This window comes from Heloderma suspectum, chromosome 2 (assembly GCF_057233095.1).
Source record: "Heloderma suspectum isolate Gila_16-S chromosome 2, 16-S_ref, whole genome shotgun sequence".
Taxonomy (NCBI): Eukaryota; Metazoa; Chordata; class Lepidosauria; order Squamata; family Helodermatidae; genus Heloderma; species Heloderma suspectum.
This window is the reverse complement of record NC_139459.1, coordinates 32,835,711-32,859,271: the sequence shown is the minus strand read 5'-3', so window position 1 is coordinate 32,859,271 and position 23,561 is coordinate 32,835,711. Positions and strand designations below refer to the sequence as shown.

The 23,561-nt window shown below is 42.9% G+C and overlaps 1 protein-coding gene across 1 annotated transcript in view; it reads left to right on the top strand.

The window, feature by feature from the left end:
- Positions 1-23,561, top strand: part of HCN1 (hyperpolarization activated cyclic nucleotide gated potassium channel 1) — a 309,640-nt gene that overhangs the window by 244,384 nt on the left and 41,695 nt on the right. The window contains exon 6 of the mRNA XM_084832057.1: positions 15,628-15,868. Coding sequence (XP_084688183.1) covers positions 15,628-15,868 — 241 coding nt within the window. The remainder of the gene's footprint in view (positions 1-15,627; positions 15,869-23,561) is intronic.

Sequence of the window (23,561 nt, the reverse complement as noted above, 5' to 3'; positions counted from 1 at the left end):
TCTGGAATTCTCTTGCTTTCTCCATGATCCAGCGAATGTTGGCGATTTGATCTCTAGTTCCTCTGCCTCTTCGAAACCGAGCTTGTACTTCCAGTAGTTTTCGGTTCACATACTGCTGAAGCCTAGCTTGTAGGATTTTGAGCATCACCTTGCTGGCATGTGAAATGAGCGCAACTGTACAGTAGTTCGAACACCCTTTGGCATTGCCCTTCTTTGGAATTGGAATGTAAACCGACCTTTTCCAGTCTTGTGGCCACTGTTGAGTGTTCCAAATTTGTTGGTATATTGAGTGCAGCACTTTAACAGCATCTTTTAGGATCTTAAATAGCTCGACTGGAATACTGTCATCTCCGCTAGCTTTGTTGTTACTAATGCTTCCTAAGGCCCACTTGACTTCACTCTCTAGGATGTCCGGCTCAAGTTCAGTGACCACTCTATCATGGCTATCAGGGACATTAAGATCTTTCCTGTATAGTTCTTCTGTGTATTCTTTCCACCTCTTCTTAATCTCATCTGCTTCTGTTACGTCCCTGCCTCCTTTGTCCCTTATCATGCCCATCTTTGCACAAAACGTTCCCTTGAGATCTCCGATTTTCTTGAAAAGATCTCTAGTCTTGCCCATTCTGTAGTTTTCCTCGATTTCTTTGCACTGTTCATTTAAGAAGGCCTTCTTGTCTCTCCTTGCTGTTCTCTGGAACTCTGCATTCAGTTGGATATATCTTCCCCTTTCTCCCTTGCTTTTCGCTTCCCTTCTTTCCTCAGCTACTTGTACAGCCTCATCAGACAGCCACTTTGCTTTCTTGCATTTCTTTTTCTTTGATATGGATTTAGTTGCTGCCTCCTGAACAATGTTACGGACCACCGTCCATAGTTCCTCAGGCACTCTGTCTATCAGATCTAATCCCTGAAATCTATTCCTCACCTCCATTGTATATTCATAAGGGATATGATTTAGGTCATACCTGAACGGTTTAGTGGTTTTCCCTACGTTCTTCAATTTAAGCCGAAATTTTGCAAGAAGAAACTCATGATCTGAGCCACAGTCAGCTCCTGGTCTTGTTTTTACTGATTATATAGAGCTTGTCCATCTTTGGCTGCAAAGTACATCATCAATCTGATTTCGATATTGACCATCTGGTGATGTCCATGTGTAGAGTCGCCTCTTGTGCTGTTGGAAAAGAGTGTTTGCTATGATCAGCGTGTTCTCTTGGCAAAACTCTATTAGCCTTTGTCCTGCTTCATTTTGTACACCAAGGCCATACTTGCCTGTTATCCCAGTTATTTCTTGACTTCCTACTTTAGCATTCCAATCCCCTATGATGAAAATGACATCTTTTTTTGGTGTTAGTTCTAGAAGGTGTTGTAGATCTTCATAGAACCGATCAACCTCAGCTTCTTCGGCCTCAGTGGTTGGGGCACAGACTTGAATTACTGTGATGTTGAATGGTTTGCCTTGGATTCATACTGAGATCATTCTATCATTTTTGAGATTGTACCCCAGTACTGCTTTTCCCACCCTTTTGTTGACTATGAGTGCTACTCCATTTCTTCTAAGGGATTCTTGTCCACAGTAGTAGATATAATGGTCACCTGAATTAAATTCGTCCATGCTTGTCCATTTGAGTTCGCTGATTCCCAAGATGTCAATGTTCAATCTTGCCATCTCATGTTTGACCACCTCCAGCTTACCTTGATTCATTGACCTTACATTCCAGGTTGCTAAACAATGTTGTTCTTTACAGCATCGGATTTTCTTTTCACCACCAGACACATCCACAGCTGAGTGTCCTTTCAGCTTTGGCCCAGCCGCTTCACTCTTTCTGGCGCTACTTGGAAATTCCCTCAGCTCTTCCCCAGTAGTATATTGGACACCTTCCGACCTGAGGGGCTCATCTTCCAGCGTCATATCTTTTAGCCTTGTGATATGTTCCATGGGGTTTTCTTGGCAGGAATACTGGAGTGGGTTGCCATTTCCTTCTCCAGCGGACCACATTTTGTCAGAACTCTCTGCCATGACCAGTCCATCTTGGGTGGCCCTGCACGGCATAGCTTATGGCTTCACTGAATTACGCAAGCCCCTTCACCACAACAAGACAGTGATCCATGAAGGGGGTACATAACAATAGCTTTCAGTAAAATGCATCCAGGCTAAAACAAAAACAGAAACAGGGAGCAAAGCAACAGAAACAGGGAGCAAAGCAACAAATACAAGGAATTCAATAAAGCCTTCTGCCTTTCCAAAGGAAAGTTCTTATTAGAGTATGATAAATACATTTAGAACTGAATCTAGATATGTTTTGTCAAATAATAATCTGGTCCACAACACATTTAAATGATAGGAATTGAACCTACTTATGGCAATGGTGGACTATTCTACATATATATAGTATTATTGTTTTAAAGGTTCCATTCACAGGAGGAACCATTCCAGGCACAGAAGACTTCTTCTGTGGATGGAAGCTTTGGATCCAACCTGATGAGTTCAGCACAGTAAATTCTTGAAAAAGTGTTCATAGAATGGCCAGGTCTATGAACTGAAAGAAATTTGCCTTGAAGTACTTTGGTTTAACTGGGGTTGGGGTTAAGCCATGCACCAAAGAAGGACATTGTAATACTAAAACCAGTACTAGTTCACACAATACTTACTTTACCTATGGAATTTATTGTCACAACATGCTGTGGAGGCTACTGGACTAGATGGTTTTAGAGGGGTGGGTGGGACTAATTCATGGAGGAGAAGTCTATTAATGGCTGTTCACCATGTTAATGAAATGAAACCTCAATGTTTAGAGGAAATACTGTTCTCGAGGATGGTAATCAATGGTGGAGGACTGTTACCTGCATGCCCTGCTTATGGCTGAAATTCACTATGGGAAACAGGATCTAGACTAGATGCACCTTTTCTCTGATCCAGAAGGGGTCTTCCTCTCTAAGCAATATTTGAATTCACTGCATTTGCAAGTAAAATGGAAGAAAACACCTTGATCTGTCTAAAGTGATTTTTACGCCTCCTCTAGGAACCCTCTCAAGTCGGCATACAAGATAAAAATCACACCAAGTAGATACAATTAAAAATCCATAAAAGCATGTTCCAATAGAATCCATAAAAACAGAGATTGCCAATTAAATTAGTTTAAACTTATCATAAACATGTTATTCAATTTGAAAATGATGATTTTCCCCTTTCCAATTTGCATTAGCAACATTCACTCTACAACCTGAAAGGTTTTCTTAGCACCACTTGTGACAAAGCTTTTACATGTAGTTTAATGTAGTAGCTATGCAGATCAGGTGAATCCCAGATGAACATTATAACCTGGTTGCTGTTTAAAGGTAGGATACAGCTGTAATTTTACAATACAAGTTGTAAAGTTGAGAGCAACGGCAGCTTGGCAAACCTATCTTGTGAGAAAGAGGTTAATACCCTTTCTGAGCCATTATTTAAAGTTCAGAGCTGTCCTATTTTTAGATAGTAGTGTGAGAAGATGTTGGCTGAAAATAGATACAGATCATGTCTCCTTGTAGAATATAGAACATTGGGACACTTCATTATCAGAGAACATAATTGGTATTTGGGCTATAACCTCCATGCTTTCAACCTTTTGTGCACTGGGAAAAAGAGATTTGTTATAGAAACCACAAATCTTGTGTGAGCATTGCCAAGAACAGAGAGCACAACAATGGGGGCTTTAGTTAAGATCCAGTTTTGTTATCCCATTGGGGGGGGGGGGCAACTGAAGTCAAGCTGTCCTCAGCACCAGCCTATCCAGCACCAACCTCTATGGCATCAGAATATATTTCCCACTGCATAGATCAGCCTTTCACAACCTGGCACCCCCAGATGAGTCAGACTACAACTCCCATAATTCCTTTGGCTGTGCTGTCCTGGAATTATGGGAGTTGCAATCTAACACATCTCAAGGGTACCAGGTTGAGGAAAGCTAGCACAGATAAACAAATGAAAAATGTATAATCCCCAGCAATGTTGCCCATGGTTCTTACTTCATGCTTAGGAGGCCTTCTTAATCATGATTTCACTTATTTGTGTGTTGGATGCCAGCAAAAGCAGGTCTTCCTGATGGTCACAATATGTGAGCATGGCTGACCCAGAGGTTTTTACTGTAGTCTGGTTGTATCACCTGGCTCATGCTGGCTTATTGGTGTAAGTAGGCATTCTTGGCTGGCCTCCCTCCAGTTCCCTTCTTTGGCCAAAAATGGGTGGTGGCACACAAGCAGAATCTCTGTTAGCCACCCCCAGGTTACTGGTTCAAGACCCACTGCAAGCTGATTTGCTTCACTATAAACCATTTTAACGGTGTGGTTAGGGAGGAGATAATACCAGAATATTCTTCTAGGGTGAGGGCTGTAGTCGTGATCATTCTGTAAGATTCTGTTCAAATGCAGCATTTATCTGTACAGCTCTGACATTTTAAGCCCACCCATTCTTCAGACTTCTAACATCCTCACATCAGCCCTTTGGACAGTAAGTTCACAAGGTCTGCCATAAATCTGCCTTGACAGAGACCAGGAGAGTTTCCCCTTTCCACAGTAGAATGATAACATTTTATCAGTTGGATGGGATATACCTCATCTGTGTCACTGGCTTGTGGACTTAGAGAGACTGCTCAAATGCTATAAAATCAACAGGAATTAAATACATTCACAGAAGTAGTGATTAAGAGATGTGCTTGTTTAAAATAATTCAAGCCACTTCTTGGCTAAGACAGTGGAGTCTCTTTCTTATGGAAATCATCTTCAGGTTATAATTAATTTATAAGGTGAGGTGAGATAATCAGAATTGAAATGCTGTTCACCATTAAATACATGTCAGGGTGTAGGCCTGTAAATTAGCCAGTCTTGATTTCACTTATTTGAATGTTCTTTTTATGATCCCTTGCCACATGAGATGCTTAAATGGAGTAAGAGCAATGAAGCTGCCAGTATAGGATGGACAGTTGAATACGTCCCACTTCCCAAAACAGCAGAAGATCAGGGGAGCAATGGTTAGGAACAGGCAAGGGGTGGAATGCACAAGCAGAAGGATCAGGGGTCTGTGAACATTTTCATGGCCCCTGAGCTTTCAAAGAGAAAATAAAACCTTACAAAAATTAGCCACAGTAATAGCATATTCAACTGAAGATTCACATTGTCTAGTAATTCAATGTCTATTTTGATCCTTTAATTTGGGGGATAAGCCTCTTTTACTTACCTTTAGATATAACATTTGTGTGTCCTTTATATAACTGGAACACTTATCAATATGCTACGATTTATGTTCATGTTTGTGGTGTTGCAAAAGTGTTGAATGTTCCTCAGACAACTGCAAAATATTCCAATCATTATATAGATTTTTTTTAAAAAAAATTACAGTTTGTATACTGAAGCCTAGTGCGAACATACATGCATGTGTTAGAGTGAGAGAAAAAGAAATTAGGAGATTCTGTTACGGAAGGAAACTCATTCTTGGAATGTCCACAATCCATACCAGTGATAGGCAGACTGTCCAACTATCCAAACATTTAAGGCGCAATCCTATGCGTATTTAAACAGAAAAAAGCTCTACAACTCTCAGCATTCCCCAGCCAGCATGTGAGTTGTAGGGCTTTTTTCTGTGTAAACATGCATAGGATTATACCCTTAATTGCTTTTCTGAACTCTGACATGAGGTTAGACTCAGGCTTTTCATTATCAGTCTCTTTTGTATGATAGAGTGTAGTGCCATCTTGAGCAGTTAAGAACCAAAATATGAAAGATGCTAAAACAGATTGCTATTCTGAATTATTCCTTGCTATGCAGGGTGCAGCTTTCCAGAGCCATCTAAACACTGGCATGTATTACTGTCATTGGAGCAAATTAGGTCATGTCTGTCTGCAGATCTCATGTTTCTTTAGACAATGATAGCTTAACCCAGATCAACACCCAAATTCTTCTGGGGCAGAATTTGATGGCATCCCTACTTCCATATTTAGCCTGGTACTAAAGAATGCCAACCGATCTCAAGATGTCTGAAAGTGATGGGATTTAATTCAGCACATAGTGACACACACTGTATAATGCCCTTTCTATGGGCAGTTGTTAGTCTTTAGAAAAATTAATTCAAATAAAAATAAAATCTCTTTATTATGGCCAATGACCAGATTGAGAACAGAAGATATACAAAAAATATATACAGAGATATAGAGAGCAGTATACCATCAATGCTAGATAAATCAAGAACATGTTAACTGGGCTCTCAACTTAATTGCAAAAGAAAAAAACTTAGCAAACTTTTTAGTAACTACAGAGATGACATTGGCTAAACAATAAGATAAATAAAACGAATTGTCTCTGACAGGGAACTTAGATAATACAGGCATAATCAGTTCTCTCCTAATATCCCACTAGAAATTTTGTTGTTGTTCAGTCGTTCAGTCGTGTCCGACTCTTCGTGACCCCATGGACCATAGCACGCCAGGCCTTCCTGTCCTGCGCTCTCTCCCGGAGCGTGCTCAAGTTCATATTCATTGCATCCGTGATGCTATCTAGCCATCTCATCCTCTGCCGTCCCCTTCTCCTTTTGCCTTCAGTCTTTCCCAGCATCAGGGTCTTTTCCAGGGAGTTTTCTCTTCGCATTAGGTGGCCAAAATATTGGAGCTTCAGCTTCATTATCTGTCCTTCCAATGAGCACTCAGGGTTGATTTCCTTTAGGATGGACTGATTTGACCTCCTTGCAGTCCAGGGGACTCGTAAGAGTCTTCTCCAGCACCACAGTTCGAAAGCATCAATTCTTCGGCGCTCAGCCTTCCTTATAGTCCAGCTCTCACAGCCATACATTACTACTGGGAAAACCATAGCTTTGAATAGACGGACCTTTGTCGGCAAGGTGATGTCTCTGCTTCTTACTATGCTGTCTAGGTTGACCATAGCTTTCCTCCCAAGGAGCAAGCGTCTTTTAATTTCATGGCTACAGTCACCGTCTGCGGTGATCTTGGAGCCCAAGAAAGTAAAATCTGTCACTGCTTCCATTTCTTCCCCTTCTATATGCCAGGAAGTGATAGGGCCAGATGACATAATCTTAGTTTTTTTAATGTTGAGTTTCAAACCAGCTTTTGCACTCTCCTCTTTCACCCTCAACAAGAGGCTCTTGAGATCCTCTTCGCTTTCTGCCATTAGGGTGGTATCGTCTGCATATCGGAGGTTGTTGATAATTCTCCCGGCAATCTTAATTCCGACCTCTGATTCATCCAACCCGGCATTTCTCATGATGTACTCTACATATAAGTTAAATAAGCAGGGTGACAATATGCAGCCTTGTCGTACTCCTTTCCCAATTTTGAACCAATCGGTTGTTCCATCTCTGGTTCTTACTGTTGCTTCTTGACCCTCGTACAGGTTTCTCAGGAGACAGGTAAGGTGGTCTGGTACTCCCATCACTTTAAGAATTTGCCACAGTTTGTTGTGATCCACACAATCAAAGGCTTTAGCGTAGTCAATGAAGCAGAAATAGACGTTTTTCTGGAATTCTCTTGCTTTCTCCATGATGCAGCGAATGTTGGCGATTTGATCTCTAGTTCCTCTGCCTCTTCGAAACCCAGCTTGTACTTCCGGTAGTTCTCGGTTCGCATACTGATGAAGCCTAGCTTGTAGGATTTTGAGCATCACCTTGCTGGCATGTGAAATGAGCGCAATTGTGCGGTAGTTTGAACACTCTTTGGCGTTGCCCTTCTTTGGAATTGGAATGTAAACTGACCTTTTCCAGTCTTGTGGCCACTGTTGAGTGTTCCAGATTTGTTGGCATATTGAATGCAGCACTTTAACAGCATCATCTTTTAGAATTTTAAATAGCTCGGCTGGAATACTGTCATCTCCGCTAGCTTTGTTGTTACTAATGCTTCCTAAGGCCCACTTGACTTCACTCTCTAGGATGTCTGGCTCAAGTTCAGTGACCGCACTATCATGGCTATCAGGGACATTCAGATCTTTCCTGTATAGTTCTTCTGTGTATTCTTGCCACCTCTTCTTAATCTCATCTGCTTCTGTGAGGTCCCTGCCTTCTTTGTCCTTTATCATGCCCGTCTTTGCACAAAACGTTCCCTTGAGATCTCCAATTTTCTTGAAGAGATCTCTAGTCTTTCCCATTCTGTTGTTTTCCTCGATTTCTTTGCATTGTTCATTTAAGAAGGCCTTCTTGTCTCTCCTTGCTATTCTCTGGAACTCTGCATTCAGTTGGGTATATCTTCCCCTTTCTCCTTTGCTTTTCACTTCCCTTCTTTCGTGAGCTACTTGTAAAGCCTCATCAGACAGCCACTTGGCTTTCTTGCATTTCTTTTTCTTTGGGACGGATTTCGTTGCTGCCTCCTGAACAATGTTACGGACCTCCGTCCATAGTTCCTCAGGCACTCTGTCTATCAGGTCTAATCCCTGAAATCTATTCCTCACCTCTACTGTATATCCATCAGGGATATGATTTAGGTCATACCTGAACGGTTTAGTGGTTTTCCCGACGTTCTTCAATTTAAGCCGAAATTTTGCAAGAAGCAGCTCATGATCTGAGCCACAGTCAGCTCCAGGTCTTGTTTTTACTGACTGTATGGAGCTTCTCCATCTTTGGCTGCAAAGGACATAATCAATCTGATTTCGATATTGACCATCTGGTGACATCCATGTGTAGAGTCGCCTCTTGTGCTGTTGGAAAAGAGTGTTTGCTATGATCAGCGTGTTCTCTTGGCAAAACTCTATTAGCCTTTGTCCTGCTTCATTTTGTACACCAAGGCCATGCCTGCCTGTTATCCCGGTGATTTCTTGACTTCCTACTTTAGCATTCCAATCCCCTATGATGAAGAGGACATCTTTTTTTGGTGTTAGTTCTAGAAGGTGTTGTAGGTCTTCATAGAACCGATCAACCTCAGCTTCTTCGGCCTCAGTGGTTGGGGCATAGACTTGAATTACTGTGATGTTGAATGGTTTGCCTTGGATTCGTACTGAGATCATTCTATCATTTTTAAGATTGTACCCCAGTACTGCTTTTCCCACCCTTTTGTTGACTATGAGTGCTACTCCATTTCTTCTAAGGGATTCTTGCCCACAATAGTAGATATGATGGTCACCTGAATTAAATTCGCCCATGCCTGTCCATTTTAGTTCGCTGATTCCCAAGATGTCGATGTTCAATCTTGCCATCTCATGTTTGACCACCTCCAGCTTACCTTGATTCATTGATCTGACATTCCAGGTTCCTAAACAATATTGTTCTTTACAGCATCGGATTTTCTTTTCACCGCCAGACACATCCACAGCTGAGTGTCCTTTCGGGTTTGGCCCAGCCGCTTCACTCTTTCTGGCGCTACTTGGAAATACCCTCTGCTCTTCCCCAGTAGCATATTGGACACCTTCCGACCTGAGGGGCTCATCTTCCGGCGTCATCTCTTTTAGCCTTGTGATACGTTCCATGGGGTTTTCTTGGCAAGAATACTGGAGTGGGTTGCCATTTCCTTCTCCAGTGGACCACATTTTGTCAGAACTCTCTGCCATGACCTGTCCGTCTTGGGTGGCCCTGCACGGCATAGCTTATGGCTTCACTGAGTTACGCAAGCCCCTTCGCCACAACAAGGCAGTGATCCATGAAGGGGCACTAGAAATTACAGTAGAGTAAGACAATGCATTACAGTCATGAGGGGAGCAACCCTATGGCTGCTAGTCAGTGGCTATGATAGCCATAGGATATCTGGTTTTCCGGGAACCAACCTTGGAGCCCACGATGTGAGGTCAGTTCCCGGAGAACCCACCTTCCCCCCTTTCCGCGCTGCAGGCAGCGTGGAACAGCCCCGAGCTCCATGCTCAGAAGAGGAGCACAGAGCAGCCAAAATGGGGCATTCCAGGGTGGGGAAGGTGGAAATGCCAGTACGAAGCATGTGTTGTCCGGCAGCCTCCTCCCCCGCTCTGCAAATTCAGAGCAGGAGAAGCACGGAGGGAATGATCCCATCCGTGCTTATCCTGCCCTGCATTGGATAGGCGGTCACCTCCGAGTTCAGAGGCGGCCACCTGTCCCCATAGGATTTCACCCTCAATCCACTGAACCACAAGGACAATAAGTTTGCAATGAAAAACTTTCATTGAATCTCCTCTTTAACATGGCAGATGGTAGAACATCATATGGGCCAATTTACTGAAAAATGTCCAAGTGATGCATCATTACGGGATTTACCTTGTCATCATATCAGAATAGTATAATTATAATTCTAAAAAAGGTTTAGAAAAATAATAATTCTTATTATTGTAATTTTAAACAATAATTCTAAAGAATATAAGTTAAAGGAAAACAGTCAGTTAAGTCTTCACTCTGAACTGGGACATCAATACCCATCAACCCCAGCCAGCATGGCCAATGGATTGGAATGCTGGGAGCTGTAGTCCAAAACAACAGAAGGGCATTTGGTTGAAGAAGGCTGTTCTAAAATATAGTATTTAAGGAAAATTCCCAATAAATTACAACTGGATGAACCCTAAATCTCTCTAAACTGAAGATGAAGTTTATATATAAGATTACATATTAGAAAAATAATATATAATTTAAATAGAAAGTGACATTACAAATGAAACACAAAATTGCCAGCAGAATATTGATATGCAAAATCATTATCAGCATAGTGTGATGCCATCAGTTTCTAGTATAGCCCTTTGAATACAACAGAGGAGAAGTTGTAAAGTGCAGCATGAGTGATTAACTGTGAAGAGCTCTTGACAAAAAAATAAAATGCTTTAGGTGTCACTCCTAGTTCCTGGACATAATGTTCTGTACATTTTCCTATAATAATATCTTCCTGCTTGTCAATTCTTGTCAAGATTGATTCTTTCTCCTTAGTGGGTTTATTTTTATTTTTTACTGCTTCCTTTCTGATACTTATTTCCTACTGATATATTGCATGTATTTTTATTCCGCCTTTCTGTAAAAACCACCAAGGGCAGTCAGTATATAACAGTTCAAATGCTGATAGATTTTCCTTGGTTATGAAGAGGGCTTCTGGCACATTTTCTAATGAAGCCATCCCCCAAACTGGCTGGGGATGATGGGAGTTGCAGTACATCTGGAGGCCACCAGGTTGGGGAAGCCTGCTCTAATGCCTTTTAATCCTAAGAAAGAAACTGTGAATATTCCAAGTTCCTCCAACAAGTCTTCCTCCTCTTAAACTGGGGATGAAATTTAGTTTGGGGATAAAGTACAAAGCGAGTATTCTGTATGGAGCTCATAGCATTTGGTAAGGGAGGGCTTTTCCCCAGTAGCTGGATGTGTAGTACTGGATGCAAAGAATCCAGTGCTATACATCTTTTTTTTCCACCCTTCCTGTTCTTGGGCTCTCATGTACTCACACTTTCTTCATCTCAGGATACATCCTTCCACCCACTTGGTGCTTGTAATTTCTTAAAGTGCAAACCCTGCACCATGTCCTGTCGTCCCATAATCTAGCTGCATGGTTTCACCGCAACCTTCTCTACCACCTGGCAAAAGTGGCTATCTCACACTTTGTGTCAGCTTTGGGGAAGTTCAGAAGTAGGAAGAGTGATTCTTGCTGCTTCCACATTTCTCCAAAGTGGAAGTCCAACCCCTTTTCTCCTCTCTCAGGTTCTCTGCACATGCCAGGGGATCCAAGAGTGGGAAGAAGTTGGTAGTAATGGCCAGTTACCAAACTGAGCCAAAATGTGTTTACCCAGCTATCATGAGAGGCAGTGGATGGACAGCAGGGCACATCACTATCTCCAAGCCTCAGTTCTCTATCTGCAAATTGGGAGTAGTAATGCTTTGTCTCCCAATGCTAAATATTGTAGAGTACATAAAAATAAAATGTACCCTGTTAATGATGAAACATAATAGTATTGACCTTTATAGTTGGTATTTCCCATTGTTAGAGAAATATATCAAATAGTGGAGTGAGATCTCTCTGTCCAAATTCGTAATGGCCCTGTCTTTCCAGGTTTTCTCAAATAATTCACAAGAAAACTCAAGAGTTTTCTTTCAGAGTTCCTTAAAATCTCAGAAAGACCAGGTTGATGGAAAATCTCTGACACCCTCCTAATGTTCCTGCCACGTTATTTCCTTCCTCACCTCTGCCTTTCCCAGAATGACCATGTGTAGATGGGAAGAAGGAAATGATGTCTGAGAAGGGTGAAAACTCTTGCCAGATGAGATGTTTCAGTTCAGTATTTCTGGGGACTCATCACCAGAAATCACAGAATCTGTAATTTTAATTCTTCCTACCTGAATAGATTTTAGAACTTTAGATGGAGGGGAGCTTTCTGAACTCTCTAAAAACACCATTCTTGCTCACAGCATTGTGGAGCTCTTAGCAGCGAGATTTCCAGCAGATCCGTGTGATGTCATGTGGTCTCCTGAGCATTCCAGGAAGTGCTGCTGGCTGAAAGCCTCTGTGCTAATAGCCCTGCAATACTGCAATAGCGTGTGCGGCATTTCTAGAGTAAAAAAAAAAACCATAAATAAGACCCCTTGGCCACCTCCTACTTTATTTATTTATTTATTTATTTATTGCATTTATACCCCGCCTTTTTTCCTCTTGCAAGGAACCCAAGGCGGCTTATATTATCCTCCTCCTCTCCATTTTATTCTCACAACAACAACCCTGTGAGGTGGGTTGGGCTGAGAGTCTGTGACTGGCTCAAAGTCATCCAGTGAGCTTCCATGGCTGAGTGGGGACTAGAACCCAGATCTCCCAGCTCCTAGTCAAACACTCTTGCCACTACACCACACTGGCTCTCTTTACATTTAAAAAGTAAATGGAACCCCTGCCCACTCTCCAGTAATAAAATTATTTGAAATTCTCCCTCTCCCCAGCCTCTTTCACTGGAGTATTAATTTGCCCCCACCTCCCATGAATTGATGAAAATGACAGGTTCGTAACTGTTGGCCCAGCACTACTTTTTCTCTTGCATACTGCTGTGGCTCCTTAGCTCCAAACCGTAGGCAAAAGGCCTAAATTTACTGAAATTCCGGTGCTTCCACTTAACCAGTGCATGGGTTACAGCCATCATCACAAATTAATAACTCCCCAGACTACTTCTATCCACAAAGTAGGAATAGTGAAGGTAATATTCACTGCTTGTTCATGGTTTTAAAACGAGAGCTTGCAGAGGTGATGAAATCCCCTTGGTCTCACGGCTTGTTTAGGTCAGCATGCAGAATTTCTTGCAAAAGGAGATTCTCGTTAGTCGAATCAATTCTTGAATTACACACATGCACACACACTGGACACAGTCCATGAGGCACGTCAGTGTAAGTGCCAGTTAAATTCATGGGGCATGCAGAAAGGTGCAGCTGTTCCCTTAGACACCTTTCATTCATTTCCGTCAGACATGCACAGAAGAGATTCCTGCTGGACTTTTTGCAGTGTTTTCACTTAAACTTACTCCCCAAAGCACAGTGTTTTTCAAACTGTGTTTGGGACAATGCTGGGATTCCTTGTAAGCTTTTCAGGAGGCTCCTGCATTGAGAAGATCAGTAAGTGCAAAATGTCTCACTGAAAGACAGCTTCCCCACCATTAGCAATCTTTCCCCTACGATGTGTAGCTATCCCCTTTCAGTCTCTTAGGTCTCACTCTGAGTTCATCTGAGGCAAAAAACCAGTGCCCAGCATGAATGGAGTGTGTACCACGAACATGTCCCAGGATCCTTTGCAGCTCACTGGAGGCTTCCTTTCCAGGACAAAATGTTCAGAGGCAGCAGAAAAATCAGTGTGAGTAGAATTCCGTAAAGGTAAATAGTTTGAGAGCCACCGGTTTGATGTCTTGTGGGGACTCCTGTATTTTTTATATCTCACTGGCTCCACTCCTTCTGTTTCTCCCTTCTCACTTTTTAAAATAGATGCACAATCTTCCTGCATTTTTCATGCTAGCACAGAGCCCTTGAATACTATCTGCTTTCTCCACATTGGCCAAAGCTAGTGCACAGAGGAGCTTTGCAGGTAAAACCAAAGTCAAAAGAGAAGTGCTGGGGGGGGTGGCGGGGGGGGGGGGCTCTTGATCTGTTTTGTTTTGTTTCACTAGACTAGAGCTAGTTTCAGGAGTTGTTGAAAAATATTGCTGGGGGAAAAGCTTTCTAGCTAGGGGAGTACCGCTGCTATGTACACACACACACACACACACACACACACCCCACTTACTTTTTAGTGCAATCCTACACACTCAGAGGTTAGTTTCATTGAGCTCAATAGGGTTATCTCTCGAGTAAGTTTGCTTAGGATTGACACTATTTTAGCACTGCATTCATTTTTTAATCGCTTTGGAAGAATGGCATTGTTTACTACTAAGCAAGCTATGCCTATCACTAATTAGTGTGTTTCCACAGATGGTATATTTGTGGTCTCCAAGCAATTAGGACATGATACCTGTTTTGACTAAACACCTGCCAGGACCACGGAGAACTTCTCCAAATATTCTTGTCTTTTTTTGCTGTTACGTATGAGAGGAGAGCAGTTCCCCACTCTCTTTCAGTAACAGTAACAAGCTCTACAAACCAAGGATATTATGGCAAAATTGCTTGAAAGGTCCTCAGCACCATGTCTATATCCTGGGGAGGGCCTGGGGATAACATCTAAGTTGGGATCATAAATCTTGCTGTGCTGATTTCTAAACACTGCTGACACACACTACAGTATGGCCGTTATTTTGAAGGCTAGGCACCAGAGTGTGTATAGCTTTGTGCCGTTAAGTAGCCAAACTAGTGACGGAGGATAAATGAGTATGGTTTGTATTTTAATACGAACTAACCATATTTGCACTTCCTGAAGTAATACATGGAACAAAACATGCTAAGTCTTCAATACTGACATTTATCTGAATTGTGCGATGCAGTTCTCTAATCAAACAATGCATACAGAAATGTGTACATCGGGGACATTTGCATGAAAAAGACATATACATTAGGGAAGACTGCTTGCAAAAATGCATATATTATGCATTTTTAAGCAACAAGGAAAAGGGCCTTCTCGGTGTGGCCCCCAATTATGGAATGATCTTCCCGATGAGGCCTGCCTGGCACCAGCATTGTTATCTTTTTGGCCTTATCTTTGGCTTATCTTTCAACCTTTCTCTTCTCCCAGGCATTTGGCAGCTTATGATAACGTTTAATCGACCCTGGATTGCCTTATGATTATGGTTGTTTGCTTGAGATTGCTTGTTTGAAGTTGTTTTAGATATATGTTCTCTTGTCTGTTCATGTTTCTCATATAAATGGCTTTAATCTCTGAATACTGTATTTTTTCATGTTTGTAATCTTTGTAAACTGCCAAAAGAGCTTTGGCTATTGGGTGGTATAGAAATGTAATAAATAAATAATAAATAAATATATTAGGGAAAATGCATATGAATTTGTGTGCATACAAAAATGCTTATGAAAATGTGTACAATCTTTCATGCGGACATTTTTTTAAACATTCACAAACTGATATAGAAATGGGATGGAACAAACCTGTCCTTAAAAAAATGTGAAGATTATAGAAAGCAAGAAAGATAGATTCATCCATCCCTGGGCTAGATTCTTGGTCATCCTCTATGATTCTGTACCTCAAGGCTTTTCTATTTAATTTCCTTCCACCTGAACATGCCTTTGTGATGACTCCAGTAATCTTCTTCCGATTTCAGGAGATTGTCAACTTTAACTGCCGCAAGCTCGTTGCCACAATGCCTCTCTTCGCAAACGCTGACCCAAATTTTGTAACGGCCATGCTGAGCAAGCTGCGGTTTGAGGTGTTCCAGCCTGGAGATTACATTATCCGAGAAGGGGCTGTGGGGAAAAAGATGTATTTCATTCAACATGGGGTTGCTGGTGTTATCACTAAATCCAGTAAAGAGATGAAGTTGACAGATGGCTCCTACTTTGGAGGTGAGTACAAAGGAAATGCATGATGTAATATATATGGGGAGAATGAATGCGGAGTAGCTAAACAAGTTTGGATTCAGAAAGGCTATGAAGACAACATAGAACATCTGCTACACATGTTTCCTTTTTCTTCTAGAGAACAAGGCAGCAGGATACAATAACAGAAATACTTCTCATCCAAAAGCTTTCTACAGCAGTCATTTTTAACCTGCCAGACAGACCAGGCCTATGTCCTTATACCTGACACCTGGCTCCAACATTCATCCCATATTGTTATAGCTACTGGTCAGTTCACACATGCATGTACATCACTTGATTTTTCATTATTGCTGGCCCACAGCTGAAAGTGAAACCATCACCATTTAAAGCATTAAGTTAGATCCAGACTCTTGCTATGCTTAGCACAGATCCATTTAAATTAATGGGAAAATTTAGTCATCACTAACTTAAGTCCAACTGGTTTCAGTGGATCTAGTCAAAGCATGACTAAGTCTGGGTCCAGCCCATTGTGTTTTGAGGTGATAGAGACAGATATGAAAATACTGTTTGCGGTGTTCCATCTGAGATGGTTCATTCATAAGTTGAAGCCATTACTTGATGCTGCAGTCATTAATAGATGAACATGCATGTGTGAATTTATCCCTAAAACAGAGGTGCACAACCTTTTTGTCCCAAGGGCCATATATGATATAGGCTTGGGGGGCACACACATAGTCCAGCGATCCTGGAGAACCCTCTCTTCACCCCCTCCTCCACTGATCCTGATACAGATCACTCTTACCTTGCTGATCGCAGCAGTGGGAAAAGAGCAATCCATATCAAGATTGCTGAGGGAGGAGTGGAGAGAAGGTTAGCCCTGTACTGGGGCACAGTTAAGGCCTTGGAGGGCTACAGGTTGTTCACCTGTACCCTAAACCAAGCCTGTATGTTTCATTATGATACTGTTCATATGCAGTCACAGAGTGCATGTCTACTCCATGTAAAGAAGTATGGAGGAACCTCCTTTGGCACCTCTGTCCTTCTGTATATGCAACAGCTATATTTAATATTGGACATTCAGGTGCATATGCAGTCTCCTAAGGAAGCATGGCAGCCAGGACAGTCAATCTGGCAGTTCCCAGGAGCAGTGGGAAAATATGCCGCATTGGCCACTTGGGTATTTCCTTTATATAGTACGATCTCCCACTGAAACTTCCCAGTTCCCTCTTCTGAGAACAGCAGTATTGAAATAATGTCTCTTTTGGTTTGATAATAGTTGTGATTAATGACAAATAAATGTTTTATATACTGTAATGTGACAAGGTGCACAAAGTAGGGATGTACGAAAGTCACTTACCTTTTCGCGGATGTGATTCACGGTGGGGGGAGAGGCACTCCGTCCCTCCCCCCGGAATCTTCGACAGGGGGGAGGCGATCCGGTCCTCCCCCCCGGAATCCTGCCCGGCCTTCTCCGCTCCATGGCGGCTCCACAGAGCAGCCGGCCAGGGCCGTCTGCAGCTGGAGTTCCGGCTGCGAACAGGCTGCTGCGGACGCAAATGGCGGCCGCCGTAGCAGCCGCCATTTGCGTCCAGCTAGGCTGCCGTGATAGGCTACGTAAGTATTTACGTAGCCTATCACGGTAGGCCAAAAAAACAACAACCAGCGTACACAAATGGCAGCGGCTATGGTGGCCGTCATTTGCGTTCCCTTTTTTTTGCCATTTTATCTTACGTAAATACTTACGTAGGCTATTATGGCGGGAGGGAAAGGGGAACGCAAATAGCGCCCACTACTCTATTTGCATTCCCCTTTTTTTTTGCCGTAATAGCCTACATAAATATTTACGTAGGATAAAACGGTGAAAAATAGGGAACGCAAATGGCGGCTGCCGTAGCCGCCGCCATTTGCGTACGCGTTGTTTGTTTGTTTTTGCTTGCCGTGATAGGCTATGTAAATACTTATGTAGGCTATCACGGCCTCCGCAGAGACACAAAAGGCGTCCCTGCATTAGCCATGATAGGCTACGTAAGTATTTTAGGGATGGCGGAGAATTCCGCCACGGATTTCAGTGAGGCCGAATGCAATGGCATTCAGCCCCCAAAATCCGTGGCGGAACGGCCTCCCCCCCTGCGGATTCCCCCCGGGATGAAGCTTACCTGGGGCGGATGTTCCGGCAGCGGCGGTGGCAGCGGCTGGCCTTTTGACCAGCTGCCGCGGCCGCCATTTGCATCTGCTGTTTGCCGTGATAGGCTACATAAGTATTTACGTAGCCTATCACGGCAGCCTAGCTTGACACAAATGGCGGCCGCTATGGCGGCCGCCATTTGCGTCTGCAGCAGCCAGTCCGCGGCTGGAACTCTGGCTGCGGACGGCCCTGGCCAGCTGCTCTGCGGAGCCGCCATCGAGCGGAGCCGGCCGGGCAGGATTCCAGGGGGGAGGACCAGATCGCCTCCCCCCCGTCGAGGATTCCAGGGGGAGGGACAAAGCAGCTCCCCCCCCACAAATCAATCCGTGAAAAGGTAAGTGACTTTCGTACGTACATCCTTAAAATATTTACGTAGCCTATGACGGCTATGATCAGGAAGTGAATGGCAGCCGCAAGGCGGCTGCCATTCGCAAGTCAGCGCGGACGGCAGCAGGTAAGTGCTCCGTTTTGAGCGCCTTTCGTGGGTTGGGGGGGGCTTCGTTCCACCACGGACTTCGGGGGGCTGAATGCACTGGAATTCTGCCTCACCAAGGTCCGTGGCGGAATTCTCCGCCATCCCTAGCACAAAGAGCTATTTAGCATAGTATCATTTTGTATTGAAATAGCCTTTTCATCTTTGAGTACTTTCATTTTTATTAAAGCTTAGAGAGATAGGATCTCCATTTCCCATCAAGTTTCTTAGCTATTTGTGTCAAGACATTTTAATAGCTTCTGACCAAGGGAATGGAACATTATAATTGACAATCTCCCCCCACCCCCCGCACTATCTACTAAGCCCAATTTCAGTAATAAATTGAATAATTATTGTGTGTTTTAATTTTTGACTCATGCTAGACTAGCCTTCATTGTGAAACACTGTATTAATTGGAGCATAATCTCCTGCACTGGAACCCATTGAAATGAATGGGAACTGTGTAAGAAGACCACTGTATTTCCTTCTCTCTCCACTTCTATGAATCTTTTAAATTATTTTTTGGCATTAGTGAGTTGGCTATGTCGGTTTACCCAAGACAGATTCGTTCCATTGTAGATTTCACATCACTGATAACTTATTGCAATCATTTGTAGTTTTCCAACATTCATGTTGGAATAACTGGCAAACTTAATTTGTTGTATAAATGTATCTTTGCTTTGTTGCAAAATTAGGATTTCCTGGTTTACTTTATATATATGTGTAAATGAAGGATGAATATTAATTTGAGGCCAATGAAATTAATTCAACAATAATGTTGATAAGGCCATCAGATCTTATAAATCAGGGGTGGGGAACTTGTAGGCCAAAATATCTGGAGAGCTACAACTCCCACCTGGCTATGCTAACTAGGGCTAATGGGAGCGGTAGACCAGAACATCTGGAGGACCATAAGTTTCCACCCCTGTTATAAGTGATGATAAAGACATCTGACATAAATATGGCAACAGTAAGTAGGAGTGTTTCAGTCTCCCAGGACATTGTGCCAGGCTCTAGCAGTCACTCACAGTAATAGGGGTCCCTCTTCAGACATCCACACTCTATGAGTGGATCTTGGGGATGGGGGTAGTCCAGCCATGCTGTAGGCATGACCAGTGGTAAAGTCCTGGTCATTATATGCCCCCCCCATAACATGTGTAATGCCTGACAGGGGCTATTTTCTCAGAATATTAAATTCAGACTTCCTCTGAATTTCTTTCCCACTACAATTGTTAAATTAGCATAGCATAGCTAGCATGACTGCATTATCATCTGTGACTGTGTTTATGAATAGCTCAGTCTCTTTTTACCTTGTATACTTTCGGGCTCTGCATAGCAATGTTGGTCTCTCTGGTACCAGTTGGATACCATGGCCTTATAGCTCCACTGTTTATAATTTTCATTGTACCCCCTTCTCTCTCCCCCTCTCTCACTCCCTCCCTCCCACTCTCTCTCCCTCTGTCTCCCTCTCCTTCCCTCTCTCTCTCTCTCTCTCTCTCTCTCTGTATGTGTACATGTATGTATGTAGGTATGCATGTATTTATATAGCATCCTCTATTTACATAGCACTTGAAAAGGACGGCTTTAACACATCACTACCCCAGGGGGATTACAATCTAAAAATAGACACAAGTGAAATAATAGATAAAGTAGAAGGAAATGGAGGTGGGGTAAACAAGGGAAGAATTTCAGATACACATACTTTGGCTTAGTTACAGTAGGGCAATTTCCCCCAACCTTGTGCCCTCCAGATGTGTTGACTGCAATTCCCAGCATCCCCCAGCCAGCCAGCTGGAAGTTGTAATTCAACCCAGGTTGGGAGAGGCTGCAGTAGGGTCCAGGAAAATGCACGCACGTGTGCACACACACACACACACACACGTGTGTGTGTGTATGTCTATCTGCCAGCTGAGGATAAGACATCATGCATCTGATGAAATGCCCTGCAGTCCATGGAAACCTAAGTTGTGATACATTCGTTAGTCTTTATTTATTTATTTTATATCCTACTTTTCAACTAAAAATAGTGCTCAAGGCAGCTAACAATAATAAAATACAGATAACCCACCATTGGATGATCCTATGCAGATGAATGGCAGTGGAGAAGAGTAATTATTTGCCACCATCACTGCCATGGATTAGGCCTTCAAAACATTTTCTGAGTTGTCCTTCTAGCCGTTCTCCTTGATTCATTGGTCCCACGCCCAGCTCTGTGGAAAACCAGGGAGCTTCTTTGGCTCTGGACAGTGGGAGAGGGTACTCAGGAGATATCATGTCAAACGCTTGCACTATTTCCCCATTCCAGAAGTCATCCAGGACTTTGACAGAGTCTTTAAGGGCCAAGTCCTATGCATGTTTAAACAGAAAAAAGTCCATGCTGGCTGGGGAATGCTGGGAGTTGTAGGATTTCTTCTGTCTAAACATGCGCAGGATTGTGCCTTAAGTCTTTTTTGGCTTTATCAGAATAGTTCCCATTTAGTTCCTGATAGTTAAAACACTTGAGATATGTATATAGGCATATCCCCTTGCATTTATTAGTGGAAATATGTGTAACTCGAACAGTGTTGATTTAGAATTTGGCAGAACAGCAATCTTATCAGCAGGTCAGAAATAGGCCCTATTTTTATGAGTATAGAGTGCTTTCAGATAAGTACTGCAATTATTCCATGCCATTTCCTGCTGTGTGCCAATTGCACCTGTATCCCGTCACTGCTCACACTAGACATAACATGTAGCCACATCTATCTTTCACCTGAGTTTTCTGGTATGTTCTTAACCAAAAGCAGCCTTGAGAGTCTGGGTTTAAGCAGGATAGAGGAGCTGCCAATTGATTCCTCTCATCTTTACTTCTGTTCAAGATCTCTCTCTCTCTCTCTCTCACACACACACACACACACACACTCACACACAAACACACACGCCTGTTTTTCCCCTACATAGAGAAAAGCAGCAGAGGAAAGTGATTCTTGACCAAAAACACAGGAAGAGCGATTAGCAGGCCCTCCACACCATTCAATATAATACGGTTACAATATAATCACTAGTGCTATGCCGAAAATTTCTCCCACAGTTTTTTCGACAATTGTCATTCAATTTGATAGAAAATAAATTGCTTTTGAAAAGAAATTCACTGGTGAAGAAAATTTCAGAAAAAAATTCAGGTTGCTTGAGCTTACCTTACGTAGGAGGTGGCTAGGAGTGTGTGTGCATGAGTGTCCTGTCTTTCATCGTGCCATCATCTGTCTGGCAGCCTGTAGCCTCCTAGGGTTCCTACACTCCAATTAAAGCCCAGGGAAAGATGTCATGTGGAAATTCCTGCCATAGGGATTTTTCAGATCAAGAAGTTCAGGCAGCCTGGGAGGCTGCAGAGCAATGGAGAGGTGTGTAACAGTAAGAAAACACACACACATAACCCTTGGTTGCCTTGCCGTGATTCGGTAAGCACAAATACATCACAAAAATACATTATAAAACACTATGAAAATGAGGCAGAAAAATACTTTCGTGGGGGAATAAAACTTTCAGGATGGTGGAGGACAGATTATGACATAGCAGTAGCTCCATCTGTATCCTGGAGCTGGACACAACACTGGCCCCATCACACTTGCATTGCGGTGGATGCAAAATGGGGGCCAGCCTTCCAGCATAGTTGATGCTGTTCCCACTTGCAGTGACAGCACACACAAAAACAAAAACCCTTATGGAAAAAGTAAGAAGCTGTGCTACACCCCCTGCCAATGGTGAGCCCTTCCTGTTCCCTGCTCAGGAAGAGGGCTGAGAATTTTGAGAGGCTATTTATGCACATCTGTAACAATCACCATTATATTGTATTTTATTCTTTTAATTATTTGTATTGCATTTTACATTTTTAACTATTCTTTGGCATATTAGCCTTTAACTGTTTGAAATCCACCCAGAGAACATTAGTTATTGGGCGGATTAGAAATGTAATAAATAATAAACGAATTCCTCCACTTTAACTTGCACCAATAGCCCTATTTACATATCACACAGTCCTGATGACTGCAGCATGTAGGTAGTGTGTGGAAGGAGACAGACAGTCTTTTAGATATTCTCATCCCACACTGTTTGGCTCTCAGAATGTGATAACCAGCATCTTGAACTGTATATGAGCCAATGCAGCTGATATAATATTTGTTTTACATGGTAAAAAGATAGAGCTCATGTCAGAAATCTTGCTACTGCAGCAGTAGCTCAGTGGGCAGAGCACATGCTTTGCATGCAGAAGGTCCCAGATTTGATCCCCGACTTCTTCAGGTGGGGCAGGGAAAATGCCACTGCCTGTCTGTATCAACAGAACTGGTCTAGATGGACCAATGGTCTGACTCAGTATAAGGCAGCTTCCTAAGTTCCTATTCTGTACCAACTGAAGCTTCCAGATGATTTTTTAAGTCCAGCCTCACATTATGTGCATTAAAGTAAATTAATCTTGAAGTGACAAGGGGGTGTGTGTACCTGTGGCCAGAGCATCCTTATTCAGAAAAGACTGATGTTGGCATATAGTATTAAGTTTGGCAAAGGTAATCCAGCTACACCTGTCACTTAAGAACATAAGAAGAGCCATGCTGGTTCAGACCAAGGGTCCATGTAGTCAAGCATTCTCTTCACACAGTGGCCAACCAGCTGTCAACCGGGAACCCACAAGCAGGGCAAGAACGCAACAGCACCCTCCCACTCATGTTCCCCAGCAACCAGTGTACATAGGTTCACTGCCTCTGGTTCTGGAGGCAGCACATAGCCATCAGGACTAGTACCCATCAATAGCCTTCTCCTCCATGTATTTGTCCAACCCGCTTTTAAAGTCATCCAAATTGGTGGCCATCGCTACATCCTGTGGTAGCGAATTCCATACTTGTGCTGTGTGAGGAAGTCCTTCCTTTTATATGTCCTGAATCTCCCACCAATCAGCTTCATAGGATGACCCCGGGTTCTAGTATTTTGAGAGAGGGAGAAAAATGTCACCCTATCCACATTCCCCACACCATGCATAATTTTGTACACCTCTATCATGTATCCCCTTGCCCTCCTTTTTTCCAAGC